Consider the following 17331-nt stretch of genomic DNA (forward strand, 5'->3'; position numbering starts at 1 on the left):
GACCAGCAAGCTGAATTGGAAGAGCAGCCAGATGACCAGCAAGTTGAGTTCGAAGACGCAATGCCTGTGCTAAGTGATGACGAGGATGAGGTTGAACTAGACGAACAACCTGAGGAGCAACTTGAAAAACCTGGGGCGCTCCCTTCACAATCAAGAGGTGAAGACTGTTCAGAGTCAAACACTAGGCGTGGTGAACGGGAGCGCAGGCTTTCAGGTAAGTTTCTTGACTTTCTAACTGGGTTCAGAGCAACGTCTGGTGGAAAAAATTCAACATTCCCAGATTTCCCGGATTCGTACGATGAAATTAACGCGCGGAATGACCAAAAACTGTGGCTGGATGCAATCGATGAAGAACTGAAATCCCTGGAGGCCAACAAGGTATGGGAATTGGTGCCATGCCCAACCGGCGTCAAACCGCTGCAGTCAAAGTGGATCTTCCGCACGAAAGAGGATGAAGAAGGAGACCCTGTGCGCTATAAAGCAAGGTTGGTCGTCAAAGGTTTCTTGCAGAAAGCCGGTTTGGACTACAACGAAACTTACGCACCTGTGAAGTTGACGACAATCCGTATTGTGCTGGCTGTCGGTGTTCAAAAAGGGTTCCATTTCCACCAAATGGATGTGAAGACGGCGTTTCTTCACGGTGAGCTGCAAGAGAAAATATTCATGGCGGTTCCGAACGGCGTCAAGGCGAGAGCTGGCACGGTGTGCAAATTGAAAAAGAGTCTGTATGGCTTGAAACAGTCCCCTCGCTGCTGGAACGAGAAGTTCAATCAAGCGCTGCTGAAGTTAGGTTTTATTCGTTCCAAGCACGATTATTGCCTGTACACCCGTACCGACGAGAGGGGGGAAGATGCCATTTTCGTCGTACTATATGTTGATGACCTTCTCATAGCGGGAGCGAAGCTGTCAACAATTTTGAAATTGAAGAACGAATTATCCCGGATGTTCGCCATGACCGACTGTGGAGAGCTTAGCCATTTCCTTGGCATGAAGATACGCTACAATCGACAAGACGGAAAGATGATGCTGTCTCAAGAAGCAAGCCTAGAAAAGATCTTCCAGAAGTTTGGCATGTTGGAATGCAATCCTACAAGGACCCCGATGGAGAAAGGGTTGCAGCTTTATCGTCAAGTTTCCGAAGCTAATGGAGTACCGTATCGTGAGCTACTGGGAAGTTTAATGTACGTGATGGTATCAACGAGATCGGACATTTGCTATCCTGTCGGGTACCTGGGGAGATTCCAAGCTCAACCCGGACAACAGCACTGGTTCGCGCTCAAGCGAGTAGTGCGTTACCTGAGAGGGACGATGGATCATTGCTTGACTTTAACCCGGGATGTTCAAGCAAAACCACTAGTTGGGTTCGCGGATGCAGACTGGGCTACCGATACCGAGGACAGGAAGTCAGTGAGCGGATTTGTCTTCCAGGTGTTTGGATCGACTGTTGCCTGGTCTAGTAAAAAACATACAACGGTCGCCACTTCATCAAGTGAAGCAGAGTGGCGTTAAGCGCTGCAGCATCGGAAGCAATATGGTTGATTGGTGTCCTAGGCGATTTGGGGGAAAAGCAGATCGAGCCAGTTGCCATATATGAAGACAATCGTGGGTGCATCGGCATGGCTAAGAACGTGGAGAGCAAGAGAGTGAAGCATATTGATATCAAACATCATTTTCTTCGGGATCTTGTCACCGCTGGGAAGCTGCTGATAGAACCAATTGCAAGTGAGAACCAATTAGCTGACTTCTTTACCAAGTCCTTGGACGCTGGTCGATTCGAGGAATTAAGGACGAAGCTAGGAGTATCCAAACGAGAGGGGGTGTTAACAAAGTAGGCGTTGGATTGCTGTCTTGAACACTCCAATCAATTTTCTAGCGTTATTCCATATCAAGACACTGAAAAGAGCAGTCATACCAAGATAACTTTATCGTTAATAAAACTTGTTCATTGTTAAGTGTTGTCCTGGTTATTTCCTGTCCGCCCCATCCGCACCGTATTCCTTTAAAAGATTACAACCTCAGAAGAATGGTTTGTGTTTTTGCTAAAATTTCTATGCATTGCTTCCACCTTCACTCAAGCGCAGCGCTACTGTATCTGTCGCTTGAATTTTGGCAAAGTTGCCAGTCTTTTTGATTTGTTGTCTTCGGTAAAATGCTTCCCATGATTAGACAATGCAGTGCCCTTTCAGTCTTCATCAAAAATATAAATAAGCGAAAATATATTAAATAAAATATTTCTATTGTTGTTTATTTTTCAAAGCATATAGCAGTCGAATTAAAAATAATTCATTTTTGAGATGAAAACATACATCGTTGCGATAAAAATGCCCATCTTTTAAATTAAATCCTTTCGTGAGTCTATTTAAAAAACATGGGTTTTTATTTTGACAGTTCTACAATTCGATTTGAAAGTTTCTACTTTTAAAAGTAAAAAACGAGTTACTTTTGAATTGACAGTTGGATGAATTTTGTTTTGAATGCTATAGACTTTCTACCAAAAAGAACCAACGTAAACTTTTAATTCTACCAATGGTTTTTTCAATTTAATTAACGGTAATTCTACACAAAGAATTTCGACTAAAATGGGGTTATATAAACGATTTGCTAGGACCCAATAGATCGCCCAATAGACTAGTCAAGAAAACAGCAAAAAAAAAAAATGTAATTTCGATCAATGTAATTCAAGCTGATGTATGAAATAATGATGTAATAGCAAAAAGCAGGTACAATATTACATCAATGGATGTAATTTTGTTCACAAAATAGATGTACATCGTACAACGTTATATTACACAACCGATGGATTGACCTGGTTGCAGCAGTTTGGATGTAATATTCAACAACTTTTTTTTTTCTGTGTAGTGAACCAATTTAAAATCGTTAGTTTCCACCGGTTGTTATAACTTAGTTTGCGTATGGACAAGTAAAAATCTTCAATCAGGTCAGACCTATTATAATCTTTTACATCATCATAAATTTCATTATCTGTTTCCTCGCACAAATCCGCAACAATTTAAAAAACAGAAACTGCACCCGCAATTACTAATAGTTTTCCACTATCAAGTCCATTATCCGATGTAAGGGAAATGGCTCTAATGTTGGCCTATGGATCTAAGATTGAGCCCATTGCTAAAAATCTGCTATTCATCAATTTTATCTAGATGAACGCGTCATTGGGACGATACTAATGGATATTTTTGGTCGCTATTGGAAATTTAGTCGATTGCTGAATTTATGTATGGGCCCAAATTAGGGGCATTAAGGCTGACATTACATCCACTTTCCCTATATATCTTAATCGCAATTGAAATGTAGCTGAAATATAATAAATCAGTTTAAAAAAGACTTTCATCTAAACGACAATTCAATCATCAATATGGTAGATTACTTACGCTACATAAGGCCTTTCCGTCACACTTTGATCGGGATGAAGCGAACAGAATTGAAACCACTTTTCTAACGACGCTCTTTGGGAAACCAGAAGAAACATTTTATTCGGTGTATTGTTACCTCGATTATTACAGAAGGATACCATGCATTTCAATGAAATTTTTCCAATAATCACTACCACTTCGTTTCACCAGCCGACAGTCACTCAAATTAAAAGTCACTCGAAGTAGACACAAAATTGCGGGTTGACAAAACTTGCAGACAAATTAACTTAGCTGGCCATGCAACCAGATTTACTTTTATTCTCTCCGCGCGTCTCTTATAAAACATCGTCTCTGGTTGCACCTTTCACCATAATAAAAAATACCATAAACGAACGATAACCCAAACGATAACGTTAAGCAAAATAACCATAACAATTTTATTAGGGAATGCAATCAATCGTTTCATGTCGCATTAATGCATTAATGCAATGCATTAGGTCCTAAGTAACATTGACAGATTCTCTTCGTCGACTTTCTCTTTGCATCCTCACGGCCATGTTAAGACATTCCGAGCTATTTTCAGCTCACAGATCGATGGGAGACGCTATTATCATAGAGGTAACTCTAAGACCAGAAGGTCCCGGAGAAACGTGCTCAACTTTTTGGCTCAGCTCTGGTACTCTCTTCGGTCCCAAGTTAATCGATGCACCCCTTGAAACATAGGAAAATCCACGAACCCCTCATTTTATCTGTCAAACTTTCATAGCAAATCAAAACAAACATTGTGTAGTACTAGAATTTCGACTAGAATGGGGTGCGATAATCGATTTGCTTGGGACCAATAGGCTAGTCAAGTAGTGGGCCAATTTAAAATCGATAGTTTCGTATTGATTGTTGGTTATACTGAAAATAAGTGTTCTCTGCAAAATAGTATTCCTAACTATTATATTTGTTTCAGTGTATGACGAATGTGTATAGAGCTGTTCCCAATCGAAAAGGTTCGGCTGTATAACAGTTATGCCAGTTATTTCATTTATTTATTCTGACGGCAGCCGTCAGGCAGTTCATATTTTTATAAACGTTTCTTCGTTTAGCCAAAAATTTTGGAAAAGGTATTTTTGCCGTTCAGTTTTAGTGAAAAATTCGATTAAAACCGACTGAAAAGGTGCTCCAATAGCGATGGGTTCATCAAAAAAGCATAAGAAGGAATCGAAGAAACATAAACGCCGTTCGCGGAGCCGATCTCCGCAAGAGAAGCGCAGTCGTTCGTTCTCCGGGGAAGATGAGGTGGTGGAGGAATACCCGGAACGCTATAGGAAGGAATCGACCACTACTGGCGAGAAGAGTCATCGGCACAAGAAGCACAAGAAAGAGAGGAGTGAACACAAACAGTCCCAACGGCGGACCAAGCCGTCGGCGTCGAATCGATACGAGGAGGGCAATGGCCAGGAAAGTGGAAACAGCAGTCGGCACAGGCGGGAACGCGAGCGGGAGTATGTCGAGGTGGCCGAGGACAGCGATAGTAAGTAGTCATGATTGTTTTTTTTTTGCGGGAAGTAGATAGGTTGCAGGTGGAAGAACATCCTAATGTAGGCGATTTTAGAGTGGAAAGTGTTCTTCCATCTTGTGCACTTCCCGTTTGGTTTGATTGGAAATTACTAGCAAATTTTCCTCGTTTATTTTTCAGGACACCCAATCCTAATTCCAAGGTCCTCTGACGTCATGAGTGTAAGTTTATGGGAACCCGTTTGAACGGTTTGCTTTTCTCTCGCTTCAGGTTCCGATTGCATAGAGGTCCCGGTGGACGATGATATTCCACCGCCTCCGCCTCCGATTACCCGAAGAGTTCCGTCACCAGAACCGGAACGCAGATCCCCGTCGCCACCACCACGGGTGATGGCGTCCCGTAGAAGGACACCGTCGCCACCAAGAATCGTTATAACTCGTAGACGTACACCATCGCCGCCCAGAGTGGCCGTTTCTCGAAGACGTACACCTTCGCCACCCAGAGTGGCCGTTTCCCGAAGACGTACACCGTCGCCACCCAGAGTGGCCGTTTCCCGAAGACGTACACCGTCGCCTCCAAAGGTGGCTTTACCTCGTAGACGGTCACCTTCGCCACCAAGAGTGACTGTTCCTCGTAGACGATCTCCATCGCCTCCGCCGGCGCCACCGCCGATTAAGATTAGTCGCCGAAGGTCACCTACGCCTCCGCCACCTCCTTCGGTCCGTCAACGATCGCCATCGCCGGTTTCAGCGAACGGAGCGGGAGATGTACTTTCGATTGAGGAAACCAACAAACTGAGAGCGAAACTTGGGTTGAAACCGCTGGAAGTCGGTCCGTCTACAATTCCGGAAGGCAGCTCTTCCCAGAGAGATGAGGATGCACCTAAGGATGCCAAAACCGGGAAGAGCTACGAGAGAATTAAGGATGATTTGGGAGAATTCTATCATAAGCCAGCATCGAGTTTGACGGCGAAGACGAAGGAGGAGAAGATACGGGAGAAGCTGAAGGAGCGCAAGGAAAGACGAGCGATTGAGGACAAGTTGAAAAAGGTTAAGACCCTCGGGGAGGATGAAGAGATGGATGATCTGAAGAGCTGGGCCATCAAAACGAGGGACAAGCACCGTCTGAAGAAGGAGGCTGACCAGAGGGCAAAGTTGCTGGATCAGCTGGACGAAGAATTTGGGGTGGGAGATTTAGTGGATCAGGAGGTTCGTGATTCGAGACGAGAGGCCTACAAAGAACGTGACTTGAGAGGATTGAGGGTAGAGCATGACGTGGAAGAGTTCCAAGAAGGTCGCCAGGTTATTTTGACATTGAAAGATGCCGATGTTTTGGATGAGGAAGTTGGCGATACGCTGGTCAACGTAAATATGATCGATGACGAACGCTACAAGAAGAATGTTGAAAAAAGAAAGCAGAAACCCAATCAATACGGATACGATGTGTATAACCAGGATGATGTGGATGAGTTTGGCTTTCCGAAGGAGAGAGACGTTCTTGGAAAATACGACGAAGAGATCGGTGGATCGAAAAAGTCCAGCTTCACGATCGGTTCCAATGCGGAACATGACGCTTCGGAGAAACGAAGGCAGCTGGAAATCAGAGCCAAACTGCAGAACAAAAAGTTAGACTCGTTGGATATTGTTCCGCTGACGCTGGCTTCGGAATATTACAACGAAATTGAACTGGCCTCGTTTAAAAAGCCAAAGAAGAAAGTCCGTAAGATCCGCCAAAAGTTGCGCCCAGACGATCTTCTGGCAGCCGTTCCGGAATCATCATCCAGCCAGGATCTAGGATCAAGGTCCGCTCGACGTTCTGCACCGACTGCCACCGAGACAGAATTACAATTCCGGATCAGAAGACAAGACCTCATCGTGACCGATGACACCCCCTTTCTCCAGGAGGATCTAACCAACGTAACTGTCGAAGAAGACGACGAAGATCTGCAGGCGGTCCTTTCGAGAACCCGTCGGCTCAAACAGAAGGAAGCCCTCATCTCGAAAGCACTTCCGTTCGATCCTAATCAGATCAAGAAAGAGATCAAACCGGAAATGGAATCCGACGAGGAAAACTCCAGCTACGACACGCGAACCCGAGATGGTGCCATTCTGCTGAATGCAACGGCCGAATTCTGCCGAACCCTCGGTGACATTCCAACCTACGGCTTGGCCGGAAATCGCGAGGAAGACGTAAACGAGATGATGGACTTCGAACAGCACAGCGATAAGGAGCAGGACGAGCTGGAAGATCGCGCTGCTGGAACGTGGAACTCAGTCAACACCGAACAGGAACAGGAAGAACTGGGCACCTCTGCCGTCCTCGTGGATGACGTTGCCATCTTGGATGAAGAACCGGACGTGGCTTCCAGCGTGGCGGGTGCTTTGCAGCTAGCCCAATCCAAGGGTTATCTGGAGAAGGAAGAATCCAACCGTCCATCGAACGCTCGGTTCGCTCATCTTCAAGCGCAGAACTATTCAATTGAGGACAAAAACTACGGCGACGATGACAAGTACTCGCGCCGGGATCGGTTCAGCGGACCGATCATGGACTTCAAGGAGAGGGAAACTTTCAAACCAAATGTGAAGCTGGAGTACATCGACGACAATGGGCATCTGCTGACACCGAAGGAAGCGTTCCGCTATCTGTCGCACAAGTTCCACGGCAAGGGACCCGGCAAGAACAAGGTCGAGAAGCGGTTGAAGAAGAACGAACAGGAAGGGGTGAGTCTAATGCTTATTCGGTTGTTTAACAATAATTTCAAATTTCCCTCTCGTTTTCAGCTGATGAAGAAGATGAGCTCGACGGATACCCCGCTGGGAACTTTGAATATGCTGCAGCTGAAGCAGAAGGAAACCCAGTCGGCGTTCGTGGTGCTCAGTGGCAGTAAACAGAACACCAGCATTGTGAAGCATAAACGTTAGGGGCCGCCGCTTGTCGCCTCCTAAAGGAGGACAGTAAGTATATCGTAAGAATTATGCCTTTAATGGGTTTGCAAAGATTTTCTCCGTATTCTATTCGCTAGAATTTCCGCAGAAGTGTTCAATAAAGCTGATGGAAGTTCTGGGAATTGGTTGCTGTACAGTTGGTTGGAACGCGGTCATCGATGACAGGTCCCATACAGGTTGGCCAATCTTGCTCTGTCGAGGGAGGGACATAATTGAGCGATACGTCGGTAATGAGTTCGGTTGGACTATAGATCCATTGCTGTCGTGCAAGAGGCGTTTTTTTGTGGGGAAGCCAAACAGTGAATCAGCAATGACTGCAACTGAGAGACGAACTAGGGATCCTGCGATTGAAAGGCTGCTATTACTTTTCTTCTTGACTTTGATGCTCGTGCTACACTTAGACATTATTACCGACCTTGGTAATTTTACCAAACATTCAACAGCTGAAATCGGTAACATTCAGGCTCTATTATACTAAAGAGGAGATTGCAGATCAGCTAGCTTCTTCGCCACATCAGGTATTCCGCTGGTAATCGATAGTCAGTTCTTTTACGATCACGTGTTTCCGAGGTGGCCGTTTCGGAATGGCAGTATTAAAACGCGACACGTAAAGTTAAAACAAATTAAAACTGTATTTTACGATAAAACAAGACGATTTCAAATTACGCGTGTTCGCGGTTCTTAGTGTTCTTCTATTTTTTTCTTGTTGGTGCTGTAACCGACACCAACACCGACAGAAGAAGCGTCTGCCGATACGACGATGTCGAGGTTCGGGTTGTAATGGGTGAGGAGCAAATCTGAAGCAACAATCTCCTTGGAGCTCATGAACGCCAGTTGGCAGTGTGTTGTCCAACGGAATTCGGTGCCAGCTTTGAGTAGCTCGTCCAACGGGAAGCGAAGAGTTCTCATTCTATGGACGAATTTATCGTAATAATTAACCGCCGGAGACATCAGTGGGAGGAGCCATGTCGATGATAGCTTGAATCTCGCTGGATCTGGTCGTAGCCCGTTGCGGTCGAGCAGGTAGCCCAAATATTTGATTTGTGGCTGAGCGAACGTACACTTCTCTGGCCGGATGGTGAAACCAAATTCTTGAATCCGCTCCAACACTGCACGAAGATTGGTCCAATGCTCCTGAGCGTCTTTTCCGCTAACAACCACGTCATCAAGGTAACCAGAAGTGCACGGGAGACCAGCCAACATGGTGTCTATAAGCTGCTGGAATGCTCCTGGTGCTGTCTTGACTCCTGGTGGTAGACGGTTGTAGCGGTACAATCCTCGGTGGGTGTTGATGGCAAGAAGATCTCGGCTATCTTCGTCGACCTGGAGGAAGGCGTCAGAAAGGCCTACCTGGCTGAACACGGTGCAGTTGGCTAACTTGGCGAAAATGTCTACCGGTAACGGGAGAGGGTACTGATGCGGTTGCAGGGCATCATTGAGGCCGGTAGAATAATCCCCAGAAATCCGTATGGAGCCGTTGGCCTTGCGGACGACTACAATCGGGGCCGCCCAGTTGGAAAAATCAACCGGTGAAATGATCTTGGTTCGCTCCAATCTGTCCAACTCGTCATCCACCGCGCTGTACATGGCGTAAGCCACAGGACGTTTAGGGCGAAACGTCGGTACTGTATCTTGCTTGAGCTCTAGCTTGAGTTTTGTTTTCGTACACAATCCAAGTTCACTTCGGAAGACTGCCGGAAATGCCGCCTTGGGGGTGTCCACAGTGGTAGAAGAACTGGTGACACGGTTGCAGTAGGCACTGATAGGTGTCGTGACCGGATCGAGGTTCTCGGCTGCTCTCTCCTTGACTGCTGAGGTTAGGTATCTCACATTTATACCTGCTAACCAATCAAAATTCTCTAACCAATGAGATTCCGTTTACATACGGACTATCACGCTTCACTTTCTTGTAACGAATTTTGGAGGTGACGGACCACCAGCAGCAGCAATAGAAGCAGCCGCCCCCGTGGGAGCTGCATCGCTAATTCGTGTAGCCGTGGCCGAGGCTGAAAACCTCGGTCCGGTCACAACAACCCAAAAGCATCGAGCATGCGATCCCTAGCAGCTGAAGGGACTTCTCCACCACGTAGAATAATTGTCCTTGGCGTTGCTCACCGTTGATTGATACGGTGCAGACGAACTTGAAAAGTAGCTTTAGTGGATCTCTTGACGCTGGTTCGGCTCGTTCCGTAGATGGCATTATCGGTGGCTTGGAAACTTTCTCTCAGATCCGCTTCGACACATCGCTGATGTCAGATTCAGTGCCCAACTGAAGACGTACCCCAAGTAACCAAAAGTACTGATAAAAGGCTATTTGTGGCTTAAGCAGCTTGGTTGGAGGTGGTCTATAGAATTCTAAGCAGCCTCATTTTTAAGTCGTTATAAGAACTTGAAAGTTCCGGTATCATAATTGAAGAGCATTCTAAGCAGCTTCTGGCGGAACTTGAACGGAACTTTTAGAAAATAAATTAAAAAAGGTTTACACTAAATTCTATAGTTTGCACTTTTATGAATGTTATTTCTTGAGGCAGGTATTAATGTGTATTGATTTATCAGCATTAGTAGTAGAATTGGAGCTGTTTGAAGAAGTAAACCCAGTCCTTCTGCGTGATAGCCCCAGCACGAACCGCTGCCAGAGATGCCAGATTGTTTTCTATGCAATTCCGTAGACTTATTCAAATCTACGGATTTCTACGGATTTTTTTAGCCGAAGGTGATATTTTTTTTAGTTCTATGGTGATATTTTACGTTAAATGAAAAATCGATGAATGAACTTTTGAAAAATTACTAGGGACAGCCCTCTGGGGTTGTACGCAATAGTGACGTCGGACTACGTGGTCTTATATAATAAATGTTATTTGTTAACTGCAGCAGGACTTGTGTTTTGTGTAGGAATTGGAATTTGAGCGGGGTTCTCTCTGTTTATACTCTTTAGTATGACTATGATTGCCCTGAAAAGAAGCTTTTGATATGAATTTTAGTTGGGACATGTTCAGAAATTTAACTCTTTTGGAAAATCTTTGTGGCCCTGAAAAGGGCCTATGGTAGTACAGGCATCAGTGTTGGCAAAATCAGAAATCAATTGATATTTTTCCGCTCTCATGCGCTCGCAATATCACGCGTGATAATGGAACAAAATATCATGCTTGATATTGATTTTACAAGCTCCTTTGATAATGCGAGACTATTCACAAAGGGCAACAATCAAACTGAGAGTTGACTCGACACAAAAATGATTCCATTGCACATCATTTTTTTTTAGAAAGAGAAAGCATAGTTTGCTATCTCTTTTTAATCTTCACCGATGGCAGACGCGAAGGGACTGCTGCAAGCCGTTATGGAAGTTTCGGTTGCATTCGGGTGTAGAGCAAAATTCATTAAACTCAATCTCACCACAGTTTGGTGAGATTTGCAGTTGGTGAGTTTTGTTAGCTTGATATTCCGAGCTGCGATATCACAGCTTGCAAAATCAACCGCAGTAGTTTGCTTGTTGATTTTTGTCCACGAAAATCAAGCGTAATCTTGGGCGTTGGTGAGATTTGATATTTTGATATTTTCTCAACACTGACAGGCATGAATACCATGATACTGTTGCACCTGTAGTTTTTGGCATACTTTCACTGATTGCTTCCCGGGGATAAATGTTCATCCACGGTGCTTAAAACTCAATCGTATGAACCAGCTTGTACACACAGCACGTGATTGGATCATCATTGACCAGAGTTGCTTTTTGTAGTGCAGTCAATTCCTGGATAGGATCTGTTAAGTCATTGCCATTGCGTCCTTCTGAAAATGTAGAAGATTCAACAAATGGGACCACTTCATCTCATTTGCACTAAGTGTGTGGAGCATCGTAGGCTTTCCCAATTGTCGCATCATGGTAAACAAATTTATCTTCCTTTGTTACCAATACTGTACTGAATTCGGTATTGATTTGAGGAAGGATAGATTTCGCTCAATGTACTGCTTGTCCCCGTGCACTTAAAAGTGTATTGCAAGCCTTCGGAAACTCTAAGCCGTAGAACTTTCATTGTCATATACAACAAATGTTGTGGTTTGCCCACACGCCTGTCTTGACGACGAGTTTCACTGGATGCCATCATGAAATATGTCATCCGAATCCCTGTCTTGAATTTCCGTAGATGGTCAAAACATATGGCAGGAAAAGCTATCTCTTCGCCGTACTCGTCATATAATAAACCCTGTTTTGCGTGGGAGTGACCTCCAGGCATTTGTCCTTATTCCAAAGGAGCGTTTCCTGTTGCCCAAGGAGCAATTCTGTCTCATTATCCACGGCAATGGTTTGCAGCTCAATTTGAGGATCCACTGCAGGGGTTTCAAGACCATCTATGGTGATCTGATCAATTGTGATCCCGTAGCGGTGGTACAGTGGTGTCGTAATCTAATCGGCATCTTGCAGTGAAACTTTTCCAAGCTTTCGCCACCTACATTTCGAAGTGAGAACTACTAGAAGGAGGATAGTTTCCAAATTTTCCAAGAAAAACAGACGCTTTTTGGGGCAAATATCCATAGAGAAAAACTAATAATTTCCCGTGGAAACTTTTGCTTGAATCGTGTAAGAAAACGTGTTTGAAAACTATTTGTTATTATTTCGGTATGGATCGGAGATGTTTTCATGGCAAATTATGCATAACAAGTTTGCACCCACAGGGAGAGGTTACCTCCTGCGCAGCTGCATTTTTCGGAAAATGGTGAATATGTGCGATTTTCACTAAGATGAAAGTGGAAATTAAGTGAATTTACTTAGGAAATGTTGTATCATGCTGATGGTAATAGAGAATTGGTTGTATAGGACGCCACTATTCAATAAATGTTCATTTTGGCCTTTTTTAAGCAAACACATTGACACTCACAATTTGCGACGGAAAACGCACCGGAACTTGATTTACTCAACACGCACCATACTATAAAATGGTGCTAGATGGTCGTCAAAGTGATAACAAGATGACAAATCATCTTTATTTTGAGTAATTGAGCAATTTACTTCTGTTTACATCATATTTACGATGCAGCATTGTTGGAGCCGTGAAATGAAATGAATATATCTTATGAAAGTTCATCTGGAAAAGTCAAAGATGCACATAAGTCTGATCGTAAAAACGTTTTCTTCTTCAATTCGAATGTTGTATTGGAAGGATTTACGCAGGCTTGATGAAAATTATGATTTAATGCTTATTTTCACGAATTTTATATGCAGTCTGTCAACATTATCATCGTCATGCACTGGCGACATCTGCGTTGAGCTTTTGCGGCAATCTTCCAATAAGAAAGCCACGTTTTAACCGTAGTTTCCTTTATAAAGCCGGACAAGTACGACGACTTATGGATTACGTGCTTTTTGATGAACACTTTGAAGGCCTGATCATCATCGAGCTGACGGAGAAGAGAGCGGCGTCTCTCTTACACAACGCAAACAGTAGAACAACATTCGAGCAAAAAGAAAATTATCAAATAACTATAATATGACACATGTGATTTCGTTCTAATTCCTCAATTTGGTGTAAATTAAACCATTTCTGATCAGAAATGTTATTACCAGGACATCGTTGCTTGCTATTTTCAGAATTCACACAAGCACACATCAGCAGCTCTTGTTATGAGAAAAACTCAAATACATACATTCGTTACGGCCTTCGGTGACAGTGTCGTATGACAGAGCCTATCGTATAACATTGGTACCCACTGTTATATGAAAGCTTGTTTTGCAAGTGTCGGAAGCAAAGGCAGTCGATTATCATAGAAAATGTGTCGACTAAGGTCGACCGACACGACTTTTATTCGCCTTCACACGGCACCGTCGAAATTTTTTTCTTCAAGCAAAGATTTACAGTATATTATGGGAGCTTTCTCCGGAGTGAAGAGTTTCACGCACAGCCTGACGTTTGCTTACGGGATATTTCATAGGAGAGAAGAGCTACAGAGTCGTCGTCAACGCCAATTCTATCAAAAAGCGGAAAACGGTTGTATTTTACTTTATGCTTCTTTCCGTTCAGAATCAGATTATACTCTAGATTGTAAAATTCGATTCTGAAGGCAGACGTATACTGAAGAAAAAATCCGTAGAAACTGTACCGAATTCCGTAGATTTTGCCTACGGATCCGTATTTCCGCAAAAATTTGTAAAATCCGTAGATCTACGGAGACCCCTTACCATCCCTCTCCAAAGGGGGAGTTTGGTAAAGAGAGATGAAAAAACCGATTTGTACCTTCCTTAAAAGTTGTCCTAGCTCGCTATTCTAATATCTATATACAATCTTCACACTGCCGTACTCTAACGGAACTATCAACTCTATGCTTTCATCTACTCCTCTGTTATTTGAAATTAGCATCTTCAACTACGAAACTTGCGACTTTAAGTTGGCTCACTACTTGACTAGCCTATTGGTCCCAAGCAAATCGATTAACGCACCCCATTCTAGTCAAAATTCTAGTACTACGCAATGTTTGTTTTGATTCGCTATGAAAGTTTGACAGATAAAATGAGGGGTTATTGGTTTTTCCTACGTTTCGAGGGGTGAATCGATTAGCTTGGGACCGAAGATAGTACCAGAGCTGAGCCAAAAAGTTGAGCACGTTATTTCGGGACCTTCTAGTCTTAGAGTTACCTCTATGGTATTACCATAGAGGTAACTCTAAGACCACTGGGTCCCGAAGAAAATCATTATTATTTTTGGCTCACTCAGTACCAGAACAACGGTCCCAAGCAGTCCCAAGCTATTTCATTCACCCCTGCATGTTCTGCATGAATCCACACACCCCTGATGTTATCTGTCAAACTTTCATAGCGAATCAAAACAAACATAGTGTAGTAATAGAATTTCAACTAGAATAGGGTACGTTAATCGTTTGCTTGGGACCAATAGGCTACTAAAGTGGTGAGCCAATTTAAAATCGTTAGTTTCGTATTGATTGTTGGTAATATGGTGCCCGTATCAAGCAGTTTGGATAGCGAGGATTGAATCTGTTCAAAGGAAATTTGTTCGGTATGCCTTTCGTCACCTTCCTTGGAATGACCCTGTGAACCTTCCGCCGTACGAAGATCGTTGTCAACTCCTGAGTCTTGAAACACTCGAACATAGGCGGACGATTAGTCAGGCCGTGTTCGCAGCGAAAGTACTTATTGGTGATATCGACTCTCCAGGAATCTTGGCTGAATTCGAAATCTACGCACCCGAACGAGCTCTTCGGTCGAGGAGTTTCCTGCATCTTGGACCTTTATTGTTTGTTGAGTAGTTTGCATGTTTGTCGCCCATGCAGCCATTAGAGATTACATGATTATGCAAAACGAGATGTTCCTTAGGATGATGAACCTGTTTAGAATGGGACTTCTTGGAAATAGTAAAAGATTTTTTTATTGGAATCAGTAAAAGACTGCTCTGATTTTATCAGTTCGCAGTGGAAGATGGCATTTTCCGAAGGTCCCTAAAGTATTCAAAACGTTTCTTTCTTGTTCCCAGAACGTGTTTGAGTATTTTAAAACTCTTCAAAACCCTGAAATCACTAAAGTCTTTCAAAACTTCCACGACCTTAGTTTTCCGAACCCCTTACGGTGTGGTGTATGTACTCGTTTTGAGCTCAACGTAGTTCTACGAATTTTTAAATAAACTACGGATTTACGGATCAAACTTCAGATTCAACGGATTTTTCTGATACCCAGGATTTTTTTTAAGAATTACGGTTCTTTGAAAAAAAGTCATCTGACTTGACATTTATCATCAATGCAATGGAAACAAATTTTCCAATCTACAGATTGTACTCCGTGAAAAACTAACAACACAGCTGAGAAGTTCTTCAAGCTTCTGAGCTTTTTTTTGGCATAGGACTACGTCTTTATCGAAGGTATGGGGTACCATTTCATCGAAGCAGCGTCACGAATTTATGTAAGGTTTTAAACGCTTATAACTTGTTCATTTACGGATGGATTTGCATCATTAACCGTTATGTGATCGACAGAATACCCGGGTACCTTTTCAGATTTCAAGTTTAGAAATTATACAGTTATTTTCACGACAGGAAACCATAATTCAGTGACATCTCAGAACTCATGGAAAGACAACTTTTCCTGAAGAAAGATTTCATATTGCAGCAAGGAACTTCGAAGGGGAGCTCGACAAGGGTACCCGGGTACCCACAAAATTGAAATGCTTGCTACTGCGGCCAATTTTGACCGATTTTGAATCTTTTAGCTCCATCGGATTCAGAAACTTATCCTCTTTCTGAAAATTGCCAACAATATCCATCCGGAATCGTCTGGTTCCCCGAAATCCGGATTTCCTGTATAATGTTCCAGAACTAAAAATTCATCAAGAAACAATTTCAGCTCCGATTCCGAGGCATGTTGCAGTAGGGCTTCTAGTGGCCATAGAAGTGTTTGGGAAGAAACCCCTACAATATGGGTATGAAAATTCATGAATTTACAATAGGAGACTATGCCCCATGCCATTCTTTCGTCATCTGAATATCAGGGGAAGCATCCCATAGAGATTAGCGACGTTTAAAGCACGTACATAGTTGTGATAAACATGAATTACGATACCCCTACAATATGGTCAATCAATCGGATGATCACAAAATTATGATAAACAATATCCTGCTGTAAATTCATGAATTTTGATACCCATATTGCAGGGGTTTCTTCCCAAACATTTCTATGGCCACTAGAGGCTCTACGGGAGCCTGCCTGGCCGTTCCGGGGATAAACCTTAAACTGTTGCTTAAGTAAGCTGAAATTGTTTTTTTTAAGGAGATTCTGATACTTTGATATCGATTCCTTCGAAATTCTAGCGAAAACTTTTCTTGCCGTTTTCGCTTAGTTCTGGAACATTATACAGGCAATCCGGATTTCCGGAAACCAGACGATTTTAAGAGATAAACTAGCCTTCGGCTAAAAATCTCTATAATAAATTAAAAAAAGAAACCAGACGATTCTGGATGGACATTGTTGGCAATGTTCAGAAAGAGGATAAGTTTCTTTATGCAATGGTGCCAAAAGGTACCCTTGTCGAGCTCCTAAAGGTGTTCTTTTGGACTATCACATAACGGTTAACATACCATTCTAATGACAACCGGGTGTGCATAGTAGCGAATGCCTAAACACGGACTTCAAGTGCAGATACCAAAACACTAACACTTACGCAAATTCAGCCAATGACCAAATGTCAAATGTACAAATTAGGCGCGATACACAAATTACGTAACGCAAAAAGTCCGGATTTTGGACCCCTCCTCCCTCTTTGTCACAATAAATAACGCTTGACAATGCTCCCCCCTAAAATCACGTAACGCTATCTCACTCAGCCCTCCGTTTTTGTTTTTTTTTCATTCTGCCTTGGACCAGTGTAGTCAGTTCTACGGATTTATCAAATTCTACGGGTGTTCCAAAGTTTTAGGGATTTTTTAAAAAGTACCGGAAATTTTTTACGGATTCTTAAAATGTTTGATAACTTTTAACTTTTTGAATTACTGTTTTTGGAAAATTATCATTAAA

General features: G+C 43.2%; 1 protein-coding gene and 1 long non-coding RNA gene across 2 annotated transcripts in view; both read left to right on the top strand.

Moving 5' to 3' along the window:
- The window catches only part of LOC135707717 (uncharacterized), a 335458-nt gene that overhangs the window by 132823 nt on the left and 185304 nt on the right, over nt 1–17331 (top strand). The window lies entirely within an intron of this gene.
- Nucleotides 4487–7836, top strand: LOC135707735 (U4/U6.U5 tri-snRNP-associated protein 1). The gene is made up of 3 exons (XM_065229618.1): nt 4487–4893; nt 5149–7598; nt 7659–7836. Exons 1-3 carry the CDS (start codon nt 4551–4553, stop codon nt 7797–7799), a joined length of 2934 nt encoding a protein of 977 aa, XP_065085690.1. The 5' UTR covers nt 4487–4550; the 3' UTR covers nt 7800–7836.

The sequence above is a fragment of the Ochlerotatus camptorhynchus genome, unplaced genomic scaffold (assembly GCF_037179485.1).
Source record: "Ochlerotatus camptorhynchus isolate MF236.1 unplaced genomic scaffold, CSIRO-AGI_Acam_v1.1 ptg000316l, whole genome shotgun sequence".
Lineage (NCBI taxonomy): Eukaryota > Metazoa > Arthropoda > Insecta > Diptera > Culicidae > Ochlerotatus > Ochlerotatus camptorhynchus.

Coding starts and splice junctions, on each gene's coding strand:
- LOC135707735 (XM_065229618.1), top strand. CDS start 4,551: ATGGGTTCATCAAAAAAGCATAAGAAGGAATCGAAGAAACATAAACGC. Junction 4,894..5,148: donor GGTGGCCGAGGACAGCGATA/GTAAGTAGTCAT, acceptor CTCTCGCTTCAG/GTTCCGATTGCATAGAGGTC. Junction 7,599..7,658: donor AGAAGAACGAACAGGAAGGG/GTGAGTCTAATG, acceptor TCTCGTTTTCAG/CTGATGAAGAAGATGAGCTC.